Source organism: Poecilia formosa, unplaced genomic scaffold (genome assembly GCF_000485575.1).
Source record: "Poecilia formosa unplaced genomic scaffold, Poecilia_formosa-5.1.2 Scaffold3, whole genome shotgun sequence".
Taxonomy (NCBI): domain Eukaryota; kingdom Metazoa; phylum Chordata; class Actinopteri; order Cyprinodontiformes; family Poeciliidae; genus Poecilia; species Poecilia formosa.
The window spans coordinates 3225023-3248047 of NW_006799942.1; the positions used below are offsets into that span (position 1 = coordinate 3225023).

Here is a 23025-nt window from a genome sequence, read left to right on the forward strand (position 1 = left end):
ATATATATGTGATTGCCAAACTCCACTAAAAACATTGATAACTCTCTCATGCACCTTCATTTATACATTCATCCAAACACAAATACACTTTTGTTTGCAATTAAATGTTTGTTGGGTGGTTTCCACGCATTAGTTCTACTTGTGAGTGCACATATACTTGACACATGCATTTTATCATCTTCGGTTTATGATTATGACCAACTTTAGTTTCTTGTACCAGCTACTGCCATACTGCTACTGCCGTTAGTTGCTACCTGCCATAAATCCCGGAAGTTGCACGACAAAAAAAAAAACAAGATGGAGTCTAGGGCTTAGAGCACTTAAATAGATGAATGAGACAATTGGACTGAACCAACAGTTCCTGCTGGAGAGGGGTGGGGAGGGATGTGTAATTTCTTTAGGTAAACCAGCTTTTGTATTTAACAAATATGTGTATCTAAAGTTCTGATTACCTTCTTTATCAACAAACTTATTTTATCTTATGCTTATTTTATCAACAAACTTAACAGTACTGGATTGTTTCTTGTACTTAGTATATTGTGTTCAGTTACCCATATTTTGTTGTACTGGTCTGATCTGCCATTACATTTTCAATGGTGTGCCACTTCTTTGTTAGGTCAGCTATATTTTGATTGTGTAGCCAGTTGGTTTGGTTTGTTCACGTTTGTTCCTGAGTTCAGTCTTGCTGCTTTGACCATTTTTAAACTCAAGCCATTACATATACTAAATTACCAAGTGCATTAGATATATTGCACTTAATAACCTTCACTGTTCCTAACAGTTCAGTATATTATTCAGATTTTTTATTTTTTTTTAATGTTTTACTTTGTGTTCCCACTTACATCAGCTTGCTGTTCGGACTCCTGAATTTTAATCACTGTGAGGAAAGTTTTCTGTTTCTAAACCTCAACTTGTATGTGTCAAGTTGAACTTAAAATTATATTGTTTGAGAGGGTTCAAGCACAGGGCTCTTTTTGGTTTACTATAAAATATCAAATTTGCATTGCCTTATTTGATATCAGCAATATTCACCTATATTTAGAACAATTATCAATTTTACAGCTGTGGAAACTAACTTTTAGATTAAAATTCTAAGTTTGGTTCAAAGGAAAACCCGAGTTTAATCCTATCTGACAGAATATTACATCAGCGCTCTGAGCTTAGTGATTAGTACAATGAAAAAGGTTTTAATTTACAATGTTTGCAAATATGTATTTATTCATTTTTTGATATTTTGCATTTAAGCATTTGCACATCTGTGAGTAAAACCCAGGTAATCAGGCAGTGCCTAAGCTCACCATTTGCATCAACGGAATACATCAATCATCAATCATCTTTAAAAATACCTCATAAAGTGTCTTAATTTGTTTACAGTAAAGTAAATAAAGTAATTTATTACAGAAAGCAACAGAAAAAAAACACACACAAAAAGTTTATGGCAATTATCTGCAGATATCCACACACTTGAAGTAGTTTATTGTCTACACTAAAAGTGACTGAAACCTGGGATTTCTGCTGGCTTTTTCATCATGCTAAAAAATGGTAGCAACACAATTGTGCCAATGACTTGCAGTTTGCTAAAATCCAATTTTAGAGACTTTGCTCAAAGTCATTTCTGTCTTCATTGATCCTAAAGCTAAAATGCCAAATTGCCACAAATTGCCATTAAAACACAGCCACATGTAAGGAGTTTTAAAGTGCAAGATGATTTCAATTGCAGGAATTGGACAATAAAGATAATTTAAAGGAAAACAAAAGTTAGATTTCTCAAACAGAAAAACTGCACACATACATAAAAACAACTGAACAGTCACAGAATCAGAATATGTATATGTTCACTTTATTTAGAATTTATTCTGATTTCTTTTAAATGGTTTCCATTCATTTTAACTAACAGCACATCTTAGAAAGATATCCTATCAAAAACAACAAGTTACTTCTCTGTTAAAGAGATGAGACATGGAAAGTGTGTAGTCAGAAATAGCTCATAGGCTGTGTTCACATTTTGTATGTTCTACATGAGAGAATATTCCCCGTCAGAACAACATGAATAACAATCCAAGGTTTTTGCATAGAAAAACACTGACAGAATCTGTGCATGATGAGAGCTTGACACATCTGTGAAAGACTGAATGTCGCTTTAAATTGTGTAAAGTGCACAAAGAGACGGGGTAAGGCAGAAAGTCAGGTTGAAAACAACACATCTATTGCTCTAGTGAGATAAGGATGCAGGGAGGTAAAGTGGTGTAAAGATAAAAGGAAAAGAGGTAGAGAGATTGTTTAAATAGAGGGCTAACAGGATAGTTTGAACAAAATACACATTTCTGATAACGATAAGTAAAATAAAGAAGGAGTAACAGGGAATAGTGTGTTTTGAGGGAATAATTATTTTTCGATCATCTTTGAGGGAGAGATAAGATGAAACGATCATATTGGCATGTTAATCCTCGGTCACCTTTGCTGCATTTCCTCTGCTGATCTAAATCACTTAACCTAAAAGCTGTTCCAAATCTCCAACAATCAAACTAATCATTAGTTTAACAACAACTGGAGAACATACTCTGTAAAAGTCATGGCAAACATTCCTGTCCCAAAACCTGTCCTGATTGTCAGTCCTTTTGTCTTCAGAACAATGTGGCCTGTAGTTCTGATAAGTGTCTTGCAAAAATATTCATACTCCCTGATATTTATTTACATTTTGTGTTGCAACCACAAACATCTATTTCTGTTTTGACTGTTTAGATGGTATACCACAACGATGATAAAAACCACTGATGTATGTTCAGTTTTGATTTAATCTGGCCAAAGAAACTTTCACATGTTTACTGGGTCCCCTGCATGACTTTTTACAAAACCTTAAATAGGAGTTTTTATTACTTTCTCTCCACAATGGTTTTTATTCCTGTTGCTTTTCCTTAACCCTTGTGCGTACGAGGACTGAGGCAAACGTAGAGGACTGGGGCAAATGATGCAAATTTTACGTGTGTGGGGTCGGTTGGACCCCATTTCTAGACACAAGGGTTAAAGGCCAGATTTGTAAAGTGCATGACAAACAGCTATTCTGTCAACCTGGTCTGTGGATCTTCTCATCTCCTCTCAGCTAGTTCTCTGAATATATACTGTGTAGTATGCTGATGTCTGAAGACAGCCATTTCCACTCAAATTTATTTAGGGGTATTAGAGAAAAAGAAACCTACATACAAATGCTCATCACTTCACGTTTGGTGGGTGTTGGTTTGTGACTGCAACATAAAATAAGTTAAAGGACAGGAATGTTTTTGCAAGGCACTTCATGCATCTTCATATATCATGGTTCCTTTCTTGTGGAGCTAGATTTTTTTTCTCTTCTTCAGGTTGTTTATCTTCACATTCAAGGCTTCTGTTAATGTTTAGCTCTTCTTTATTCTCTGGAAACTCTGCGTCCGATTTATTCACCAGCAGTTCTCCTTCAGCCTTGGCTGTAACCTCCTTACTCTCCTTTTCTGTGTCTGAACCCCCTGACTCTCCTGCCTCCTCTGACAGAGAGTACATCTCTCTCAGAACCTCGCCTGACCCTGATGGGACTTCTTTACCACTCCAGTGGCGTTTTTGAAACACACTAAAGTCACTAATATCTTTGGAGCAGTTTCTCCACTGGCTCGACGGTTCACTGCAACCCTCATCTGACGCCAAGAGTCCGTTAGGAAGACCGTTGGATGCTTCAGGAGGCCTGGGTGAAGCAAGAGAGCTGGCTTGTTTGAGGATGGATGCAGTGATCTTGAATCGGTTGAGCTTGCCTTTTGCCTGGCTGGCCGGAAGGCCAGGGGAAATTTTGAGCGAGGAATTTGGATAAGCAAGACTGGATTCCAGTGAACTGGAACTGGCCATCGCGCCCTGTAGAGCAGGCTTTCCCGTCTTCATCATGCCCATCACCTCATAACGGAAGCTGGAAATATCTTGTTTCAGCTCCTGAGAGAGCAAAGAAAAAGTCACTCTGAAATAACTAATGCATATCTTTAGTTATTTGTTACAGTGGTTATAGAAAACTGTCTTGGGAAATATTATTTTAAAAAGAGTTTCAAAGAACCCCGACATCGTCCTTAATACTAATGATCTAGATACCAGTGATCTTTCTTTTTTGTTTATAAAAATAAGCCAGACATTTTTAAAAAAATACTAATCATATGACATACAGTTTGCCACCTATAGAAGATATTTATTTGTTTTAGTTAATCAAAATAACTTCTTAAAAACAAACATCCTCTTGCACATGCAATGCTGTCAGACAAACGTAACTGGTGGTGTGACAGTATTGAAGATGGTATATTCCCCTGCTTACCAGGACCAGTGACTGTTTTTATGATTATCCTCCTTATATTACAATCGCTGATGAGGCAGATTGATACTGTGAATGTCTCATTAGCTTGTTAATTTCCTTTCCTCCAATGATTTATTTACTTCAACAATCTCACAGCAACATCTTTCCACAATAAGTAAGGCAACTATAGGCAATCATGACTTTACAAAAAAATTGTTAAAAAAAAAAAAATATATATATATATATATATATATATATATATATATATATATATTTCAGAGAAATCAGTCCACCCTTCATAAAAATTGCAAATTTTGTTCTAACTCAGTCCAGTCTAAGCACTTAGTGCTTCCTGTAAATATTTGTGCATATATGGTAGTACATATGTGACTATCTCTTGCAGATAGATCAGGAGATTAGTTGCTATGTCTTTATTGCTAATTAGGTCATAACAAAAACAAATGATGCGATGGAGCAACAGTAGATTTGTCAGAGAGAACCAAAATAGTACTGCTGTGTGTCAGGTAAACAATTGTCTGCAAAATATGCCATAAATTACCGCTCTCAGTCTGACAAGCAATTTATCTAAGTAGATTTGACTCTACCAGGGATGGAAAACGTTTGATCTGCTATAGATAGAAGTACTGAAAATAACTGCTTATGGTTATTTATAATCAGTGGGACCTGATCATACCTTGAAGTTGTCTTCAGTCAGGCCCTCCTCTGTCTTAGCATCTCTGATCATTGCAGCCACATAACGTTTTACCAGGTTCCTCAATACCTCCTAAAACGAGAGGAAAAGGCTTCATCAAAATGCGAGAGAGGAAAAGTTATACACAGAAAGTAAAATCTATCCATAGCAACATTTTCTATGCAGATGCTGTCACGACCCCCTGCGGATGTGGGCAAATAGGAAATCCTTGGCAGAGAATGATGATAAATAACCTGCTGGCTGTAATTGCCAGTCCTGCTGAATGTGACAGTGTGTGCTCAGATTGAAATCGGATGTGCAGAAAGGACGCTAAGGGGCAGAACAAGTTTCCTGAATGCACACAAACAACCCTGCAATTCACGGTATTCAGCTTGACTTAAGAGATATTGTTTTTACCTGATATTGAAGGTTTATCCTCACGTTTTCCGCAGCCCGTCTCTACATGGACATCAGAAACATTCATGTTCCATAAGAAAAAGCAAAGGAAAATAAAATAAATCTAATCTGGGTAGTCCTCATAACATTACAGTTTTAAATGAGTACTTCTTTAACTTTACAAGATGCCTCTCTGTGACTGCGTTAAAATGGTGATGCAACAAAATATTATAACATCAAACCTAATTTTACCTGCAAAGGAGGAAAGGCAATGCAAGAAGTGAAAGGCATCTTACTGCTTTCTCTTCAACATCTTATTTTTTTGTGTGTTTTGTTTCATTATTGATTTGTAAATGTTTGTTGTTCACTTTAATCTGCCGGAAGAAGTATGGAGTGGTGGGGTGTTGGGATTGGATATGTAGCAAAGGTGTGTAGACAAATCCTGGTTTACTATGTCAAAGACTAATAACCTCCATATACGAGGTAACCAGTGTACTGCAATGTCTCCTGATTCAAATACCTAAACTGTGTTTTCTTCACAAATAATTTTTAACAACAATCATCTTTACATAAACATGTATTGAGAAGTGCAGGTTATTTGATGGTGAAAGGATGCCATCATGTCCGGCATACCAACTTACTCCAAGAGTTCCAAAGGTTTCGGTTCTCTTGGACTGAGTCCTCTTGCACACTTGTCTCTTGATCCAACACACGAGGTACCAGAATGTTTTGGGGCTCGGAATGATGTTGAAAGGGGCGGGAACCGTGGCGCCCTCCTCAAAGTAACTCATCCACAACTTTGTTCTTGCAAACTTCCACTCAATGTCTGCATGGTCCTACAATCAGATTTAAGTATATTAAAAAAAATAAAATAAAAAAAATAAAAAACATATACTGGGGTGAGTATTGTGATATTTTTCTTTTACATATATCATGTCATGTACTCACAGCAATGTGCTGGTAAGAGTTATTCATCATGGCTATCAGCATGTTGAGGAGCACCACCAGGGAAATGATGTTGTACGTCCCAAACATGGTGGCGCCAACGAATTCTGTAAACTGGTGGTCTGGATCCACGTTGGTTACATAGAGGCTGATTAGTCCAAAGATAGACCAGAAAAGGGATTGCAGGGTCTCAAACAACCTGTAAGACATTTGGAAATGCTCAATTTTCTTTGCAAAATAGCTTGCTGTTCAAGGAGAATAGATGGAAAGAAACTGTGATCATCAATTTCAAAACCCATCACTGTTTTTCATATTGATTTAGGCCTGGACTTTGATCACTAACATGAAGATGCTCAGTCAAAATAATATTGTTGGTATGTGTCTACTTTGAACTTTGGGACCGTAATATGCTGTAACAGGTAGTGCATAATGCAGAGTCATTTTTAAGAAATTATTTAATAACTTAAGCAGCAGTATTTTCTCTTAGCAACAGAAAGCATTTCACATATTTTCATCTAGGTAACAGTTTACACAAGAAAAAGTCATTTTCTGTAACACTGTTTTTCACAGCATCACACATGCAGTAACTCACGTGGAGAAAGCATTGTTCTGCTCTACACAGCGGATCCCCTTGCATTTTCCTTTCTCTTCTGAAGCTTTTGTCTCATAGTAAAAGTACAGCTGGTTGAGCCCGTTAGCGAAGGCCAGAAGAACCTGAAGAAAGAGCAAATGTCAAATGTTCTGTCCACATCTACTGCAGACCACCTGTTTGTCTGGAAGCATTTGTTGAGTTTACCAGACAGTAAATAAAAAGGAACTTCAGGATATCCAGCAGCATCCGGCCGAGTGAGATCTGCAGAGGCCCCAGATGGGAATTAGCTGTGAAGAGGGAGATGAGGCGCAGGGAACTGAATATGTTTGCAATGGCAAACACTGCCTCAGCTACTAAAGTGGGGTGCCACATTTCCCACTGGTTCCTGGGTTTAGTACCACTGTACTAAATAGGGAAGAAGAAAGGATGGAATATGAAGTGAAGCACAAAAGATAACACACCCTCACAGTTCTACTGCCATTCATAGACAAATCATTACCTTGGTGTAGGCTACAATCTTGAGGGATATAGTAGCCAGGTAAAGAGAGTTCATGACAAAGTCCATCACGTTCCACCAGTCATGGACATATTCCTGGAAACCACCATCCCACATTTGCTTGATCTCTGCCCAAATAAATCCTAGGAAAAGACATAAAATTGACAAAATATCTGATTAGATACGTTGATTCACAAAAGTATTCATATCCCTTTAGTTCTTATCATCTTACCACATTACAACCTAAACCTCGAAGAAAATGTCTTGTAGTTTTACACGTTGAATCAATATAAAGTTGTTTTAAAGAAAGAACTTGCAAAGGATTATGTCCATTTGTATTCAACCCCATTTACTCTGATTTGTTTAAATCATGAGTGTCCAGCTCCAGTCCTCGAAAGTCAGTTTCATGCCAGTTTTAGACGCATCTCTGCTACAACACAGCCAATTCAAATGGGCCATTTGAATTGGGCCAATTCAAAATAGCTCAGTGGCTGAGCTATTTTGTGAGGAAGAATAGGCCAAAATAAGGACCCAGAAGACCTGGAACCATAATTAGAGTCATAGCTGCTTCCACAATCAAAGTCACTGAAATTTTATTTTGTAGTCATACAAATTAGTTCAAAGGGCACTGAGTCAAAAACAAACATAAGGTTGGTTGTTGGTTGGTTGTTTCAGTGTCACAGTGCTTAAGCACAAAGTGATCATTCTATGTTATACTCACCCAGCACCCATGGTAGTATCATCCACTCTACAGTGGTCGGCGGAGGGCCCTGTCGGTCCTGCCTGTCTTGTTCTGTAGTGACAATATGCTGGGAGGCAAGCAGCAGCAGGAACAGAAAGGTCAGGTACGATGACGTGTGGCAGATAAACTTGATGAAGGGCTTGCGGATGAAGAGGCCATAGCGACTCTTGGGTGCGATGAGGTAACAAAGGGCAAAAACAGGGAAGAGGAGGCCAATAAAGACACAGGTGATGAATTTTCCTGCCCAGTGGCGCCGCCTCCACCCGGGAAACTCATCATACCACCTCGAGGCCAGGAGCTGCTGACAGTTTGGCTGAGCCACGAACTAACACAAATGAGAAAGGAGGAGAGGGTTATGAGAATTAAATTTAAGATTTCTTTGTTCTCATTTACAGACATGAAAAATTGTCTCAGAGGATTTTGCAAACGTAAGACTGCAGGATGATGAGATAATGAGAGGACTTTCTCTCGTAGGTTGTTTTTCTGATTTCCCATAATGTAATGAAGTAGTATTTGTGTGCCAAAATTAGCAACTGTAGCAAACTTGAGCAACAAATGACAGAGTGGGAAGTGTGAGTAAAGTGAAAACAGTGAAGTGCTGGTCATCCACATTCAAATTTTAAAATGTTGCACTATTTAGATAAATGAAGCTGTAATCTCTACTTTCTGTAAATATAATCTCTACTCACAGAAGTGGATGTACTCATCCACAGGAACATACAATATTTATTTTTTTTCAAAGGCTAAAAAATATGTCAGTTTCTTTTGTTTACTTGGTTGTTGTGTAGCAATGCCTTAAACACATGACTACAAAGTAAAAGATTTGAAATTAAATGTCTTCTAGATATGGGTTTAAATCAGAAACAAAAGGTACTGCATGTGTCTTACATGGGCTAAAATACATATATGCAAGCATTTATATAGATGCATACAATATTATAAAATAGTATGCTGGGTATTTATATCAAAGTGTTGACAAACCCTGGTGGTTTCCAATTCATTAATTCTGCAGCTTTGTTTCCATGGGAACCACAGACCCCCTTATCTGTGTTGGGGCATGAGGCTTATGTTCCTCTGCTTCAGCAACAATACTGGTGCAAACCATGACACGGAAAGGGAGAAATGGTGTTCGAGAGCACACTAATTTTATGAACAAATGAGACTATATGGAGTCTACAGTAAGACAAATTTTAAGATGAAAAGAAATGTAAAAAAAAAAAAGAAGGAAAGACCAGCTGGTTTCTTTTAATCACACATCTCCTTTTACATAAGTCACATAAAAAGCTTATTAACTTGCACCCAAAGAGGCAGCTGACTCTTGTAATGAAGACCTTTAGGTCAGAGAGTTATTAAATAAAATTGTGTACTGCATCTTTAAAAACAGCTGTATTTCTTCTGAATTAAACACTATGGTAAGTGTCAGTGGCAAAAGTGAATCTGAGTTTATAATGATATGGTTGATTTTCAGATGCTTAGACATTTTCATAAGTCTCAAGTCTATAATCACGTAGTCTGCCAATAGCACTGCACAGCTGCACTTTGTATATTAAAATAATCTACCGTTAACCTTTAACTGCTATGAAGTATTTAAAAAAATAAATGATCAGTGATCTTTTTTAAACTAAAACTGTAATATGAAAACTATGTTTAAGGGAAAAATAGAAGACATACATGAATATTTGTTTTAAGTGGTTTGTTGCTAAATTTCTTGCAAAAGGGAAAAGATATTTCCTACAATATATTTTGTTCTTAAACAAAATGAAGGAATTTAATACAGAACTCAGTTTGACAGTTGATGTGTGGCCATGAGGAACATGTTTTTTTAATGAATAATTAACGTCCCTGATTGGCTAATAAATGTTACACAACCCTAAACAGAAAAAATCTCTACAATTCTAAGTTTGACTGCAAATGCTTGCTCAGTGAAAAAAAAAAAAAAAAAGGAGACGGTATAAATCAGCTATCAACTCCTTCAATGTTTCTGTCATGAAACATTAAACAGCAGCCATAAATGCCCCACATAACATTACCATAGCAATCAGTTATCTACATACACTTCAACAATTTAGAGAGGACAACAACCATTTAGTGGAATTAAAAGTACACTTACTTGCACTTTTAGCTCCACTTACATAAGAGCTGAAGTCTGAATTGAGTCTAGAGTCTTCAGAGAACAAGTTTGAGCCAGGAAAACGTAGACGTCAGAATTGACTTGGACTTAAATGCAATTCCACAGTGTAAGCTGCAGGCTGCAGTTAGCATGTCAGACTTAGGTGTATCGATTCTTGCCAATTTCTGACAAGTGTGTTTCAGATTGTAGATAGACAAGGAAATTGCCCAAGGTAGATTTTATGTAGATTGATATAATCAATGATTTGATCCAACTATATCAACCTGAAATGATTCAGCAAACAGTAATCATACCATGAATGGAGGACGTTTTGAATAGAGAGAGAACTACTTTTCCATTTCAGCTCTAAAAATCTTCTGTCCCCAAAAAGTCTAAACAAGGCAAACATCAATGTGATAGCAACCTTTCTTTTGCCTGTCACAGTCACTTAGAAAGGCTTGCTGCAGTAAAGTGCCATATTTGCCTGAGGTGGCTGTTTCGCACAACTCAAGTCCAGTTGGAAAACCGCCTCTTCACAAAGCACCTCTCGACTGTCGCCTGTCTGTAAGTGCTCACAAAAAAAGTGCTTTTGCTGTGTAAGTGCAGATGCTTTCAACTTAGTGAGGACAGGTTTACCTGCAGCTCTCCAGACATAGTCTGTCTAAACCTTCTTACTTCACTTTAAAAGACAAACAGTGAAAATAACTTTTTTTTATTTATTTCCAAAGATCTATTACAGAGATGTAGGTGAAGGCCAGGTGTATTCATTTCGGAAACCAACAGGCATAATTTTGTATAAATAAGTTATTATTATGAAATATATTTTTGTTAAAATTAAAATGTACATGCTTCAGTTTCTTCATGCTTTTTGGAGTTGCATGTCTTAAAGGGGGAGTATTGTGTAAATTCAACTATTCTGAGTATGAAATGGCTCTATGTGCATGGGAAGTACATAATAATCCTACTTTATTAGATCAAGGATATTTTGGTCACTGTGAAAATGAGTAAAAAATGCATCTGGAAACATTTTAGAATTGACCATTTTAGGAACATTTTCTAGTTCAAACACAAAACGACACTTCAGTATGAATTCATTGGTGGGGACTCAGAGTCCACACTCTATAAAGCTGAAATTAGTGTGAATCTTCACATTTCTTTCTCCTTTTCTCTCCATCAAGGCTTTTGTTCACTGCGACTCAACAAGATTTGCTTTGTAAAACTCTTCAGGCTAAATTACTTATACATTTCTAAGATTAAATTGTATAATTACTAAACGCACATTCTGTGGCATAAAGGATTAGTAGTTCAGTTTAATAAGGACTTAATAATAAGAACTTTTCAACACTCAGTGAAAATTGTGATGTGTGTGCATCTGTGTTTTCATAAGTAAATTATGTGAGTTTCTTCATGCTGCATGAATTTCTCAGAAGCCCCAACTTTTGGACACTTGTCTTGACTGCACGGTTTTACAAGGTCAACAGTATGACCTTAAAAATGTAGATTGAAATGCCACAATTTCCTAACATGTTATTGTTGTAACGTTTTGAAGATCAGAAAATCTACACACATTACTGAAACAAAATCTTAGCCCGACTGTTCTCAAATGTTTTCAAGGACAATCACAAATAGGTATACTGTATATTTGTTTATAATGTAACGGAAGGTTTTAGATTTGTAATACATTCAGTAAAAATGGTCAGTGTACATATCTATATATGCATATTGTTCATTTATCCTTATTTTATTTCCCCATAAAGTTTAATGTTTATAGTTTACATCCATACACTGTAAATACACTTTTGAATTTAAAATGCAAATCCCTTTGTGCACACAATCTTGGTCAAAAAAGGATTCTGATGCTGAAAAAGTCCAATTCATTTATCAGAACCGATGAGGTTAATATTAATCATCGAATAATGGAAATTTAAAAATATGTTCTGAACTTCATTTCACTTGTATTTTAGATCTTTACTGGGATCATTGATTTGTTATGAGGAAATGTTGTGCAACAAAACCCTAAGACTAACCTAGCTTTAATGGTTCTATAATTGTTGTTTAAAGGAGCTTTTAAAATGCTGAAACACTTAATTGCAGTTTTTATAAAAAATCACAAGAGGGCAACATTAAACTACAGCATATAAAACTGATGGCATTCTTCTCAGTGCCTCTGGTTATTTTAGGCATTAAATAGAAAACTAATTTTATTCCTACTTGAATTTTAAAATGCTCACCAGCCTTCTTTGCTTGTGTAACAATAACCAGTCCACAGAAAAACCCTTAAGCATGTTGGGGAATGGACGCAATAATATTTATCTGATTTGACCTCCTGCACAGAGTGTTGTGTGAGCTTAGTTACTCCTGTGGAGATTTGTCTTCAGATAATTATGAAATGCCTTTCTAAACCCCAGGATCAAACCAGCAGTAAAATAAACAAAAAAGTAAAGAGAAATGTGATGACAAATACAAAACAACTCCATTCTCTGTCCTCAGTGCACACAGAGCAAGGTTTAATTGGCACCTATGTCCATTTTCAGGAGGGTCGGTCATGATCACTGCCACACTTATAAAGCAGCTGCAATATAAAATAAATATCCCACATTCAGGCTGAGTCATGCCAATTATAAGTGTTTCTATATTTGCCTGGAAAATTGGTGAAAGACAAGACAAAAGATCAAAAAGAAAGGGAAAATGCTCTTTGCAAGAATAAATGAGCCTATTTAACCCTGACTAAGTGTCCGCCCTTGATTTGTCAGAGGGCCAAACCCCCTATTTGCTGGGTATATGAGGTGTTGAAGGAACAAAAAAAATCTGTAGGTAGACCTTTCTTCATTGTGTGTCAAAGAGTGTTGGGGGTTAGAGGAGGTTATACACACAGATGACATTGTTCTCAGGAAACATCTGCACAAAATGTTGCCTTTATTCCATTCTTTAGTTCATTCAGTATTTCTGAGATCAAAACCTTTCATGCTCCACAAACTGCCTTCTTCAGCAGGAGAATACAAAGAAAAGATGCCTTTTCTAATGCGAAACAGAAGAAAATCTTTTTGTTTGCACACAAAGCTGGAACTGTACTGAAATATGCTGTAAGCTCAACTAAAAGTAAGTCGCATCAACATAGACGGTAAAAAATCCTGGTGCAAAAATAATAATTCCACAACATGCTCTAAGTGTACCTATACTTGCACATATTTAATGTCATTAATACTCGCCTGACACATTTGTGCCAGGTACCAGGGAAAAAGTCTCCTTGCAATTTGTAGAAGAGCTATATTGCCTTAGACAGAGATATTTGTCAAGAGATCTATTAGGATGACAGGGCATTGTCTTCCATCAAGACCACCTGCACATGTGCCAATTAATTTCTTTTTTGTCAGTAACCGCACCCCTCATCAAGTGTGTGTGTGTTTCTGTGAATGTGTGCGGCACATGCTAATTATGCAATATAATGTGGAAGAAACAGTCGTAAATTAAGACTCCTCCAAAAAGTGCATCTGGCCTGTCAGCCAGACAGAGGTCCCAGGAAAGAAAAGCAAAGTGAAATTCAAATTGCTGCTGGGAGTAATGTTCTTGCTTCTTCATCATTTTTTGCTTCACCTTTATATTCAGCTGAACTTTTCTGCACTAGAAGATGCATTTAGCACATTTTATTGCCTTCAGTCTTCCCCTAACTTTGTAAGTGCATCAAGAATTCTGCTTCCCACATCCATCCTCCTTTATACTGTGAACAATCAGAACTCGTGCATTAATAGTAAGGTACCATGCAAAAAAATCTTTCACTTTCAATGTGATTAACATGTAAAGTACAAATTTAGAGAATAAACAACCTTTACCCTCCACTTGATTGTTAAGCACAGTTTTTTTAAGGCACCACTCTATCATTTACTGTGTAATACGTTTAAATGTTTAAATGTTTTTCCACTTTCAGAATTGATATAGTTTTAGCCTTTTCTTCTTGTTAATAGTGATTTAATTGGATTATTACAAAGTAAAACTTGGTCTATTAATTAAAGAAAAAACAATAAAAACCATTATCTAGATGAAGAAAAGGTTGGGGAACTACACACCTGACCTCTGTAGCTGAAATGAGACACTTCTTATAGTCATCAACCAGACTCTGACATCAGTCTGAGGACACTTTTTACTTCTATTTTAAATGGGAGCTGTATGAGGTGTTTCTTTTATCTACACCCTAGCCATCCCACAGTACAATGACATCAACTCCTGTTTTTTTAAATTGACCCAGAAGTTTCCATTTCTTAATTCTCACACTGGATGTAGGATATATTTTGGATCATTGTTATGCTGCAGAGGTCAGTTCAGCATCGGCTTTAATGTTTTACAGAAGGTCTAAGCGCCGTAAGCGCCTTCTGTTGCTTTGCAGAATCTATGATGATGAACTGGTGAGGCCCACCAAATGAGATACTTTTCCTATAATGCTGTTTGTTTGCTTTTTGTTTGCCAAAGATGCCTTCTACCCTACTGTCCAACCAATCTTGCGGTCTGCTCATTGGCTCAACTTGCTTAGCAGCCATACCTGAACAGCTGTTTTTAGATGTGTTGACTGTTCTCCCCTTGTTCCCTGCTATGGGGTATCTGATTTGAAATTGATTTTGAACCTCTGCAAACTGAGATTTTCAACTAGACTCATAAGCTGCAGCAATTATTTTGTTGAAGGTCCCAGAAAGCTCTTTGATCTTATCATGGTGTGCACCTTAGGAGCACACCAAACTAAATCTGTGAGATTTGAAAAGAGGAAACAAAATCCAAAATGATGATTAAATATGTTCCACCTGATCTTTTATGACCACGTGCAATTTTAGCCATTTCAAGTGCAACTAAATGTGTGAATGTCCTAATTTATTCCTATGAATTGAGCAGGTGGCATATTACAGTGATGGCAAAATCAGCATCTGTCCTAAACAAGCAATCACTTCTGTTGTCACTTTGTTCCATTCCCTGAAGCTTGTTTTGGTCCGTACTTTAAAATGAATCACCCTGGTCAACCAAAAAGAAAAGTCTCCATTCTTACTATTAACCGTTTTATGTTTCAGCATACCTCTTTTTGATGGTACTTGATTGCTAGTCTGAGTCTTGCAAGGTCGTTATTGCCCTCCTCTTCCAATAAGTTGGCATTGTCTCTGTAGTTCAGGATCATTTCCAGCTCTCTGGAGCTCCTTGTTTGGTCCAGCAGGTCCTTAGCAAACTGTTTACACTGCTGAGACAGCTCCTCATACTCAGATTTGAACTCATTCTCCACCTAAAAAAGCCAGAATACAAAATACCAATAAGATCCAAAACAAAAGCTAATACAGGTTAACATAAAAACAAATTTAAAAGGAACTTGAAGGACTGATTGCAAATTAAACTTTAATTCTGTGTTCTTTGGAATGGAAAATTGGTTTCCTCCAACCACAATATAATCAGTTATATTTTAGATGTAAATTTCCTCTTTAAGCACTGGTAAGTCTTGTAAAAAGGTCAGTTCTTTAAAATTACAGAGGAGCTTTTGTTCCAGAAAATTATCTCTTCATATTCTTTGTTAATAAATGCACATTTTTAAATGCATTAATTAACCCTGCTTCTGTCACTGCAATTTTTCTAATCCACCTGCTTATCCTCATCACTTTAAAACATTTGACTTGTTCTTATTAAATCCGTCAGCTCTATCAAGATTTTGAACCCTTTTTTCACATTTTCACAAGTCCCAATATAAAGCATCACAGCATTATTTTGGGACTTCATGTGATAAATCAACACAGCATGGCTCTTAAACATTTTTTGCAAAGAAATACAAAATTGAAAAGTGTAGTAGGCATTTCTTTTCATATGCTTTTACCTCAGTAACAGCAAATTTATCGCAGTGCCTTCCAAAAATAAAATTCACAGGCAATTGTTTGTCAGATAATGTGATTCAGAAAAGACACATGGTTAATTAATGAGCATGCTGCCAATATTTCAGGTCTTTAAAGTCTAATTTTAGTACCGCGTGTCTCAGCTCAGCAAACAGCTGTCTCTCTCCTCCCCTCACCTTGCTGAGCTCCTGCAGCTCCCAGCTGAGCCTGAATGCAGTGAGAAAGGGATCTTCGCTGGAGAGCGCAATTAGAGAGGGACTCGACAGCGCTTTGTAGATGTTGAGGCGAGACCGAGAGTGCCGCAGGCTGTCCACGTCTGAACTAGACACACACTCCACACAGTTGCAACGCACCTGCGAGATCAAACAAATCGTGGACACATTTTAATGAGGCTTCCCTGTGTTTAGTCATGGATCATGTTCCCCATGTAGCAAAGCCAGCACTGAATTCATCAAATCTGCTAAGCACTGTAATGTCTGTAATGTTTAGACGTTGCAGTGTGCTACTGGCTTTTTAATTCATCTGCACATTTTGCAAGAAATTCCACCTTAACGATACAGTTGGTGTGTATAAAAGATCAAATATACAGTTTCCAACATGATTCAAAGATACTTATTTCACTTACCTCGTGTGGCTGTGGCATAGACACACCTTTCTGCACCAGAAGCTTGATAATTTCATAGTTATTGGTGTGTGCAGCAAGAATGATGGGAGTGATGTCAGGGGTGAAGTCAGAAAACTGCTTGTCCAATAAGATAGGGGGAACCTTTCAGGAGAGAGGAGGAAAAAAAATCCCTCAGTCTCACACACATGTCAACAGAAACTTTTCAAGCAGCACACGAGGCCGTAGACTCTGAAGCCAGTTAATCTGATCTGAGTTGTTTTGTGACCCCCGGGACAGGTCATCAGTGCATTCTTTGGGTATTTTTAGTGGGATGGCAACTTGCAGGAAGGTTCACCACTCTTCAATGTTTTCTCCATTTGTGGATAATGGCTTTGTTACTCTTTCTTGGCTGGAAGATGTGTATGACTTTATATATTCTAGAATTTATTTACCTTGGTTTTTGAGATCCTTTAGGGTTCTTCTTTTTGTCTGTCAAGTTCTTTCAACAACAGGCTTAAACATTTAATAAATGTTTGTATTATGCTTTTTAGCATAACACCATTTGACAGGACATTTTTATTTACTTAGGTTGCCTTTGATGATAAATTGTGTGTGGTTTTCCGAATAATTTAAATGTAACGCAAAACCCAAAATAGAACTTCTTATGGGAGAAAATACTTTCTCAGGCCATATCTTTGGCTAACAAGATGAGAAAAATGGGTAACACTTTATCTGAAGGGGTGTGCATAAGACTGATATGACACTGTCATAAACATGACATAACACCTGTCATGAACATAAAGAAGTCTTTATGAATGTTTATGACTGTTGTCATGAAGTGTCATTCGGTAAATAATGACACTTTTAATGCAAAGTTGCTGTAAAAGTTGAATTAAAAGTCCATTAAAAGTGCCAACTTTGCATTATTTTGTAAATTATGATAAATTAATGCAAAATTGGCACTTTTAATGGACTTTCAATGCAACTTTTAGAGCAACTTTGCATTAAAAGTGTCATTATTTACCGAATAACACTTCATGACAACTGTCATAAACATTCATAAAGACTTTTTTATGTTCATGACAGGTGTTATGTCATGTTTATGACAGTGTCATGTCAGTCTTATGCAAACCCCTTCAAATAAGTGTTACCGAAAAATGTCCTCCATATTAAAATGGCTATTAGGAGTGCAGTTCCCAATTAAATAGAAAGTTCTGTATTTCTCATATTTCAGAGGAAAACATGCTCAGAGAAAATCTCCTCCAACATAGACCTATTCATGTCATTCAGGGGAACAAGTGGGTAGCAGTGAGTTGGCCCCTTTTGATAGTTTTAATTGAAGGTCTATTATCTGATTCACTGGTGGAAAAGAAAGAGAAGTTATTCAGAGAAATGTGAGATGGGTAAGGATTTTAACTCGAGGCAGACTCATGACTGATGGAAAAGAAGAGGTCAGAGTTCCAGTGAGGAAACATTAACAAGATTAATTTTAAAACAGCTTGGAAGATATCAGGTTTTCTCTGCCGCTTCGAAAAGCTATAGGGAAACTGTGAAAAATGGTTTTGAGGTGTGACAGCAACTGTAAAAATGAAAAGTCCCAGCTTCAAGAAAGCATCATTTGATTTAGAACTAAATCTAAGTAACTTTTTCTTTAGGAAAAGAAAAAAAAAAAGGTTGTGGCAGGTGAATACTGTGCCTCAACTTGTGTTGTTCTGCATGAATTCAATAGCTAGAAATCCAGCTGTGCTAGTTTAAAATGGGAAAATGTTTTACCCCTTCTTGTTTGGTAAAAAGATTTCAACTGTTCAGCAGATTGGGGGCTCCCTTGAAGTATTTTTGGACTTCAAAGCACCAGATTTTGACTGATCCAGACTGCACCGGTTTATTTTATTTTAAAGACCCGTTGCTTTAATATATTCAGAAAATGGTCTGATGTTATCATGCAGGATGGTGGTAAATGTCACTGTTCAGTGGTTCTAACCTGCGAATATTATTCAGCTTTAATAGCGTCTTCGCAGATGCACAAATTCCCTATGAAGTCCACTAATGCGCCCACATTTTATCAAGGGTGCTGGCTTTTTGAACTTTTTCAAGATTTAATTTGTCAGATAACTACAAAGCATTTTTCTTGCTTAAGCTAAAAAAGTTGCAGCATCCATAAAATAAATTTATTGCACACCAAATAAACTTCATCCCATTTTCTCCTGCATTAAAATGCTGCTCTCCAGGTACCACTGCCATACAAAGTTCGTAAGTCAGAGACATAAAGATACCTTTGTGATATATTTTCTAATATTTATTGAATAAAAGTTATGAGGGTTAATCAAAGTTAGTCAGTCTAATTGTTGGTTTTCTAGTTAACTATGGAACTAGGTCTGTTAAATACATAGCACAACAACAGTCAAGCTGAGACTTTTTTTCTGTTTTGCTCTATTGCATTTGCTGAAAATTTACACAATTCCTAAAACTGCACATGGCCCATTGATGGAGAAGTAATATATATTTAACCTTCCTTTTAACGTTTTAAAATTCCAGAGAACCATTGCAGTGCATCAGAAGGCTACGGAGCAGCAGGTAGGAGAGCTGTGCTCCAATGTTTACACGGACAAAAGGACCGTATGAGGCCTAAGCATTTGGCCTCATTTCCTGTTTTTTTCGGCCTCTTCCTGACGGATTTTTTTCACTCAGAAAACTTCTGAAGAGAAAAATCCCATTGAGTTTTTGTTGTGAAGACTTTTGCAAACTGACTTCTGAGTGAACACCCTAAAACTCCTCAAAATTTTTTTACCTAATTTAAAAATTGTGAATTTTGTTCATGGAAAGCAACTTTAATGCAGGCATTGACAAACTGCTTATCATAGTTTCTCATGGGAGAGAAACGTCCTGAAACCTCACAGGTGATTTAGCTGTGTCAAATACCTATGGAAGCACCTCACCAACAACCTTTGGTGAAATACAGCTCATCATCAAAAAGCCTCATTAGTGGCTGTGTTTCCTGAGCGACCTGTAGGGGGAATGGGTGATCACAGGAACCATCATCTCCTTCTGGACGTGTGTTGTGGGAAGCAGTCTGACCTCTAGCGTCACTGTGTGGTGCAATAGCTGAACACTGCTACAGCAACGCGAACTGCAGCAGGAGGTGAAATTTGCTTACCCATGACAGACGTTTACAACAGAAGAAACAAGGACAAGGTAGACACCATCCAAGACCCCACCCACTCTGTACATGAAATATCTGCTCTCATCTCCTCAGTAGGAGGCGTAATGAGTGAGCACATCCACCCAGAATGACAGTTTCTTTTCCCGACATGGTTTTAATAAAGCTCTCTTCGCTGTCACATAAAGAGTCTAAAGAAGCACCACATTGCTGCTGCCACTCACTCAGCTCTCCCTGCTACATCTGTATAAAAGATCAAATATATTTGTCTGCAATACTAAAATATAGAAGTTTGTATTTTATGTTCTTCAGTAAAACTCATACATGTCCAGATAGGGAGAAAAGGGAGTCAAACAGGTACTTGAGCCCTTTGCTCATGATGTAAGCTTTTAAGTTTTTTTTTTTTGTTTTTTTTGCATGTATTCATTTTTTTCATTTATTACCTTAATTATATAGCATTCTCAATGTAGCGTATATTAAATTCTAGTTCTGCTGTAAATACAATTTAGAAATAAAAAGAAATCAACCTGGCTGCCATTATGCTGCCAAGTGAGCCATTTATTAGTCTGCCTTATACGTTCAGACTTTACTTCTATCTTTTCCTATAATTTGTCTTTACTACGTTAAGTTTCATTCTTTAATATACTTTCTCAAATTTTTACCTGCAGGAACCTTTATTTTTCAAGGATATAATTGCCAACCCAGACAACTGTATGCAATCACTCCTGAATCCTTCTCTTGTTCGCCACCTCTTTCTAGGACAGGTTGTTTGCTTCCTTTATTTTTTGTGGCATAAAATTAAACTCAAAGAAGCATGTATTGAATGCCTGAATATTGGATCTTCTTCATACAGAGATTATACTGAGAGCCAGACAGGTAAAGTGAAAACGTAAGACATGGAACACAGACAGGCGCCCCAGACAAAATAGAAAACCCTGAGCAACATCCAAAGAAAATATTTAAGACCATGTAAATAAAAAATAAAAATAAAAATAAAGTTTAGAAATCACTTTATCATGGAGAAACTAATTACTGGAATGGTTTACCCCAATAGTCTTCACTTTGTCAGGTGGCACAGGGCCATTTTTGAGAGTCTTCGCATTTCGCAGAGGAGGATGATCTAATAAGCCACAGCATAGACTCTGTTTTCCATGTGGGAGGAGGACGGACTTCAAATCATGAACATCAAACAGCCCTGGCATGTGCCCAAGCACGGACCAGGAGGCGCGCAAACTGCAAGATGTGAAGTTATGATAATTGTGGAGAAAGGAGATGAAACCAGAACACACTCCTCTGTGTTATGCGTGTCTGTTGGTCTCATTAAAATGAAGCAGCCACCATCAGCATATTGATAAAACATGCAACAATAGCATCTGCAAGAGCTCAGTATCTGTGCCGCTTTTAGTTTTCACTGAGCTCTATTTCGAGCCTCCCTGCTGGTTTTCACATGTCATCCCACAACATCACAAACATTTAGATAATGCTGAAAGAAAATGGGACTCTGAGCAGTTCAGGTTTTGCACTGTGATGTGGAAAACAAAGCCGAAGGCTGTAAATCAGGAAAGCATGACTATGCTCACTTTACATTTTGCTCCTTCCTGACGTAATGGTGTTTGAATTAAACAGAGCTGTCAAAAAGAAGGGAAAAACAACCACAGGCTGCCTTGTGATTCTGAAACAACAAGTTCAAGTGTGCCACTGACAGATTCTTATCTCTACTCACATGGTAATTATGGAACTCATTAAAAGGTAAATATCAGCATATTTTAACCAAATAAAATGAGTAAATGTTAAAAGTATAAAAAAAATAAAAATAAAAAGTCAAAATATGTTTGTCCACTGGTTTGACAAGCATGGAAGTATTTTTTAAATATTATATTACAAAAAACCTCTGTTGTCATATAAATCAGATAGTGAATAAAATATAAGGATTTCACCTTTTTTTATTTTTGTTATGGAAATTGATTTAACTCTATATATAACTCACTGAAGAGGAAAGGTTGTAGAAAAGTGAAAAATGCCCATAAAAATTCTTGAAATTCACAGAGTCCTCAATGGACTCTAAGTAAAAACAGGAACATTTGTGAGATTATCAAAAGCCAATCATCCAGACATCCAGCAGAATTGCAAGATCAATATCCACATCTTCAGTGAAGGATAAAACAAATACTCCCATTAATAAGTCTCAGAGAAGATCCTGGCAACAAACACTGTGCATTTTCCAAGACAGCTTTTTAATCTAATCAATGGGCCTCTCTTGGGGGGATTTGGTTGTGCCAGAGTGATCTATTTTCACAGCTCACTCATGTGACGCAAAGAAATACTATCTTAGAAAGGAATTAAGTTATAGAGGTAATGTGTCAGCTGATTGATGTTAATGGTGAGGGGTTCAGACTCTCCACATCCACTTCTGTAAAGAGAATGAATAATCATGCTACTACTTTTGTTTTTTGCAAATATATTGTAACTTTTAATTTTTTATTCATTTTAAGTCCACCTTTATCCTATAAAAAATTAGGCGCATTGTTGCATTAAACTCAAGAGCAGCAGTAAAATCTCTCATCAGCTGGCTGATGAAATAAGTTTTCTCCCGTCTGATGTGGTGCATCAATAGTAAGAAGCAGAGCAGACAGGACTTGATGTTTGTAAATGTAACAGTGAAGGATTTATAGCACTCTTCTGATAATAAGAATTAAGCTCCTATCTGCTAGCGCCAATTTGCAACAAGAGGCACTACATTTAAGATGGACAATATTGTCAAAATGTTCACGATAAAAGAGGGAGAAGAGAACATTTGTGCAAATTATCCATCGTATTTTCTTTAAGGAAATGCCATCATATCTCAGTGTGTAAGACATTGAGACATTGCAGTAGAAAAACTCTGTTTTTAAGACTTTATGAAGAAGATGGTTTTGTCAGCTTTAGTTGTTGCCGAGGTCGGTTATGTTGATTGAGATAGAAAGCTGAAGTATTTCAAGGCTGAGAAAACAGTTTTCCCTTAATTGGACATAAAAAAAACAAAAAAACTCCTTTATTTGAGCATGTTGGACTGTTTCTCAGAAGAAACACAGCATTTTGTTTTGGGAAAGTTTTGTGAAGCACAGTCTAAAGAGTTGTATTTTAAACACACACACAAATATATA

At 36.9% G+C, this 23025-nt stretch overlaps 1 protein-coding gene across 1 annotated transcript in view; it reads right to left on the minus strand.

Moving 5' to 3' along the window:
• Positions 1-1825: 1825 nt before the first annotated feature.
• Positions 1826-23025, minus strand: part of LOC103140219 (short transient receptor potential channel 4-like) — a 28284-nt gene continuing 7084 nt past the window's right edge. The window contains exons 4-15 of the mRNA XM_007555236.2: positions 16747-16887; positions 16298-16474; positions 15326-15526; positions 8139-8484; positions 7421-7560; positions 7126-7326; positions 6922-7043; positions 6333-6528; positions 6026-6220; positions 5406-5447; positions 4992-5081; positions 1826-3948 (exon numbers count right to left, since the gene is read on the minus strand). Coding sequence (XP_007555298.1) covers positions 3301-3948; positions 4992-5081; positions 5406-5447; positions 6026-6220; positions 6333-6528; positions 6922-7043; positions 7126-7326; positions 7421-7560; positions 8139-8484; positions 15326-15526; positions 16298-16474; positions 16747-16887 — 2499 coding nt within the window. The 3' untranslated portion in view covers positions 1826-3300. The remainder of the gene's footprint in view (positions 3949-4991; positions 5082-5405; positions 5448-6025; positions 6221-6332; positions 6529-6921; positions 7044-7125; positions 7327-7420; positions 7561-8138; positions 8485-15325; positions 15527-16297; positions 16475-16746; positions 16888-23025) is intronic.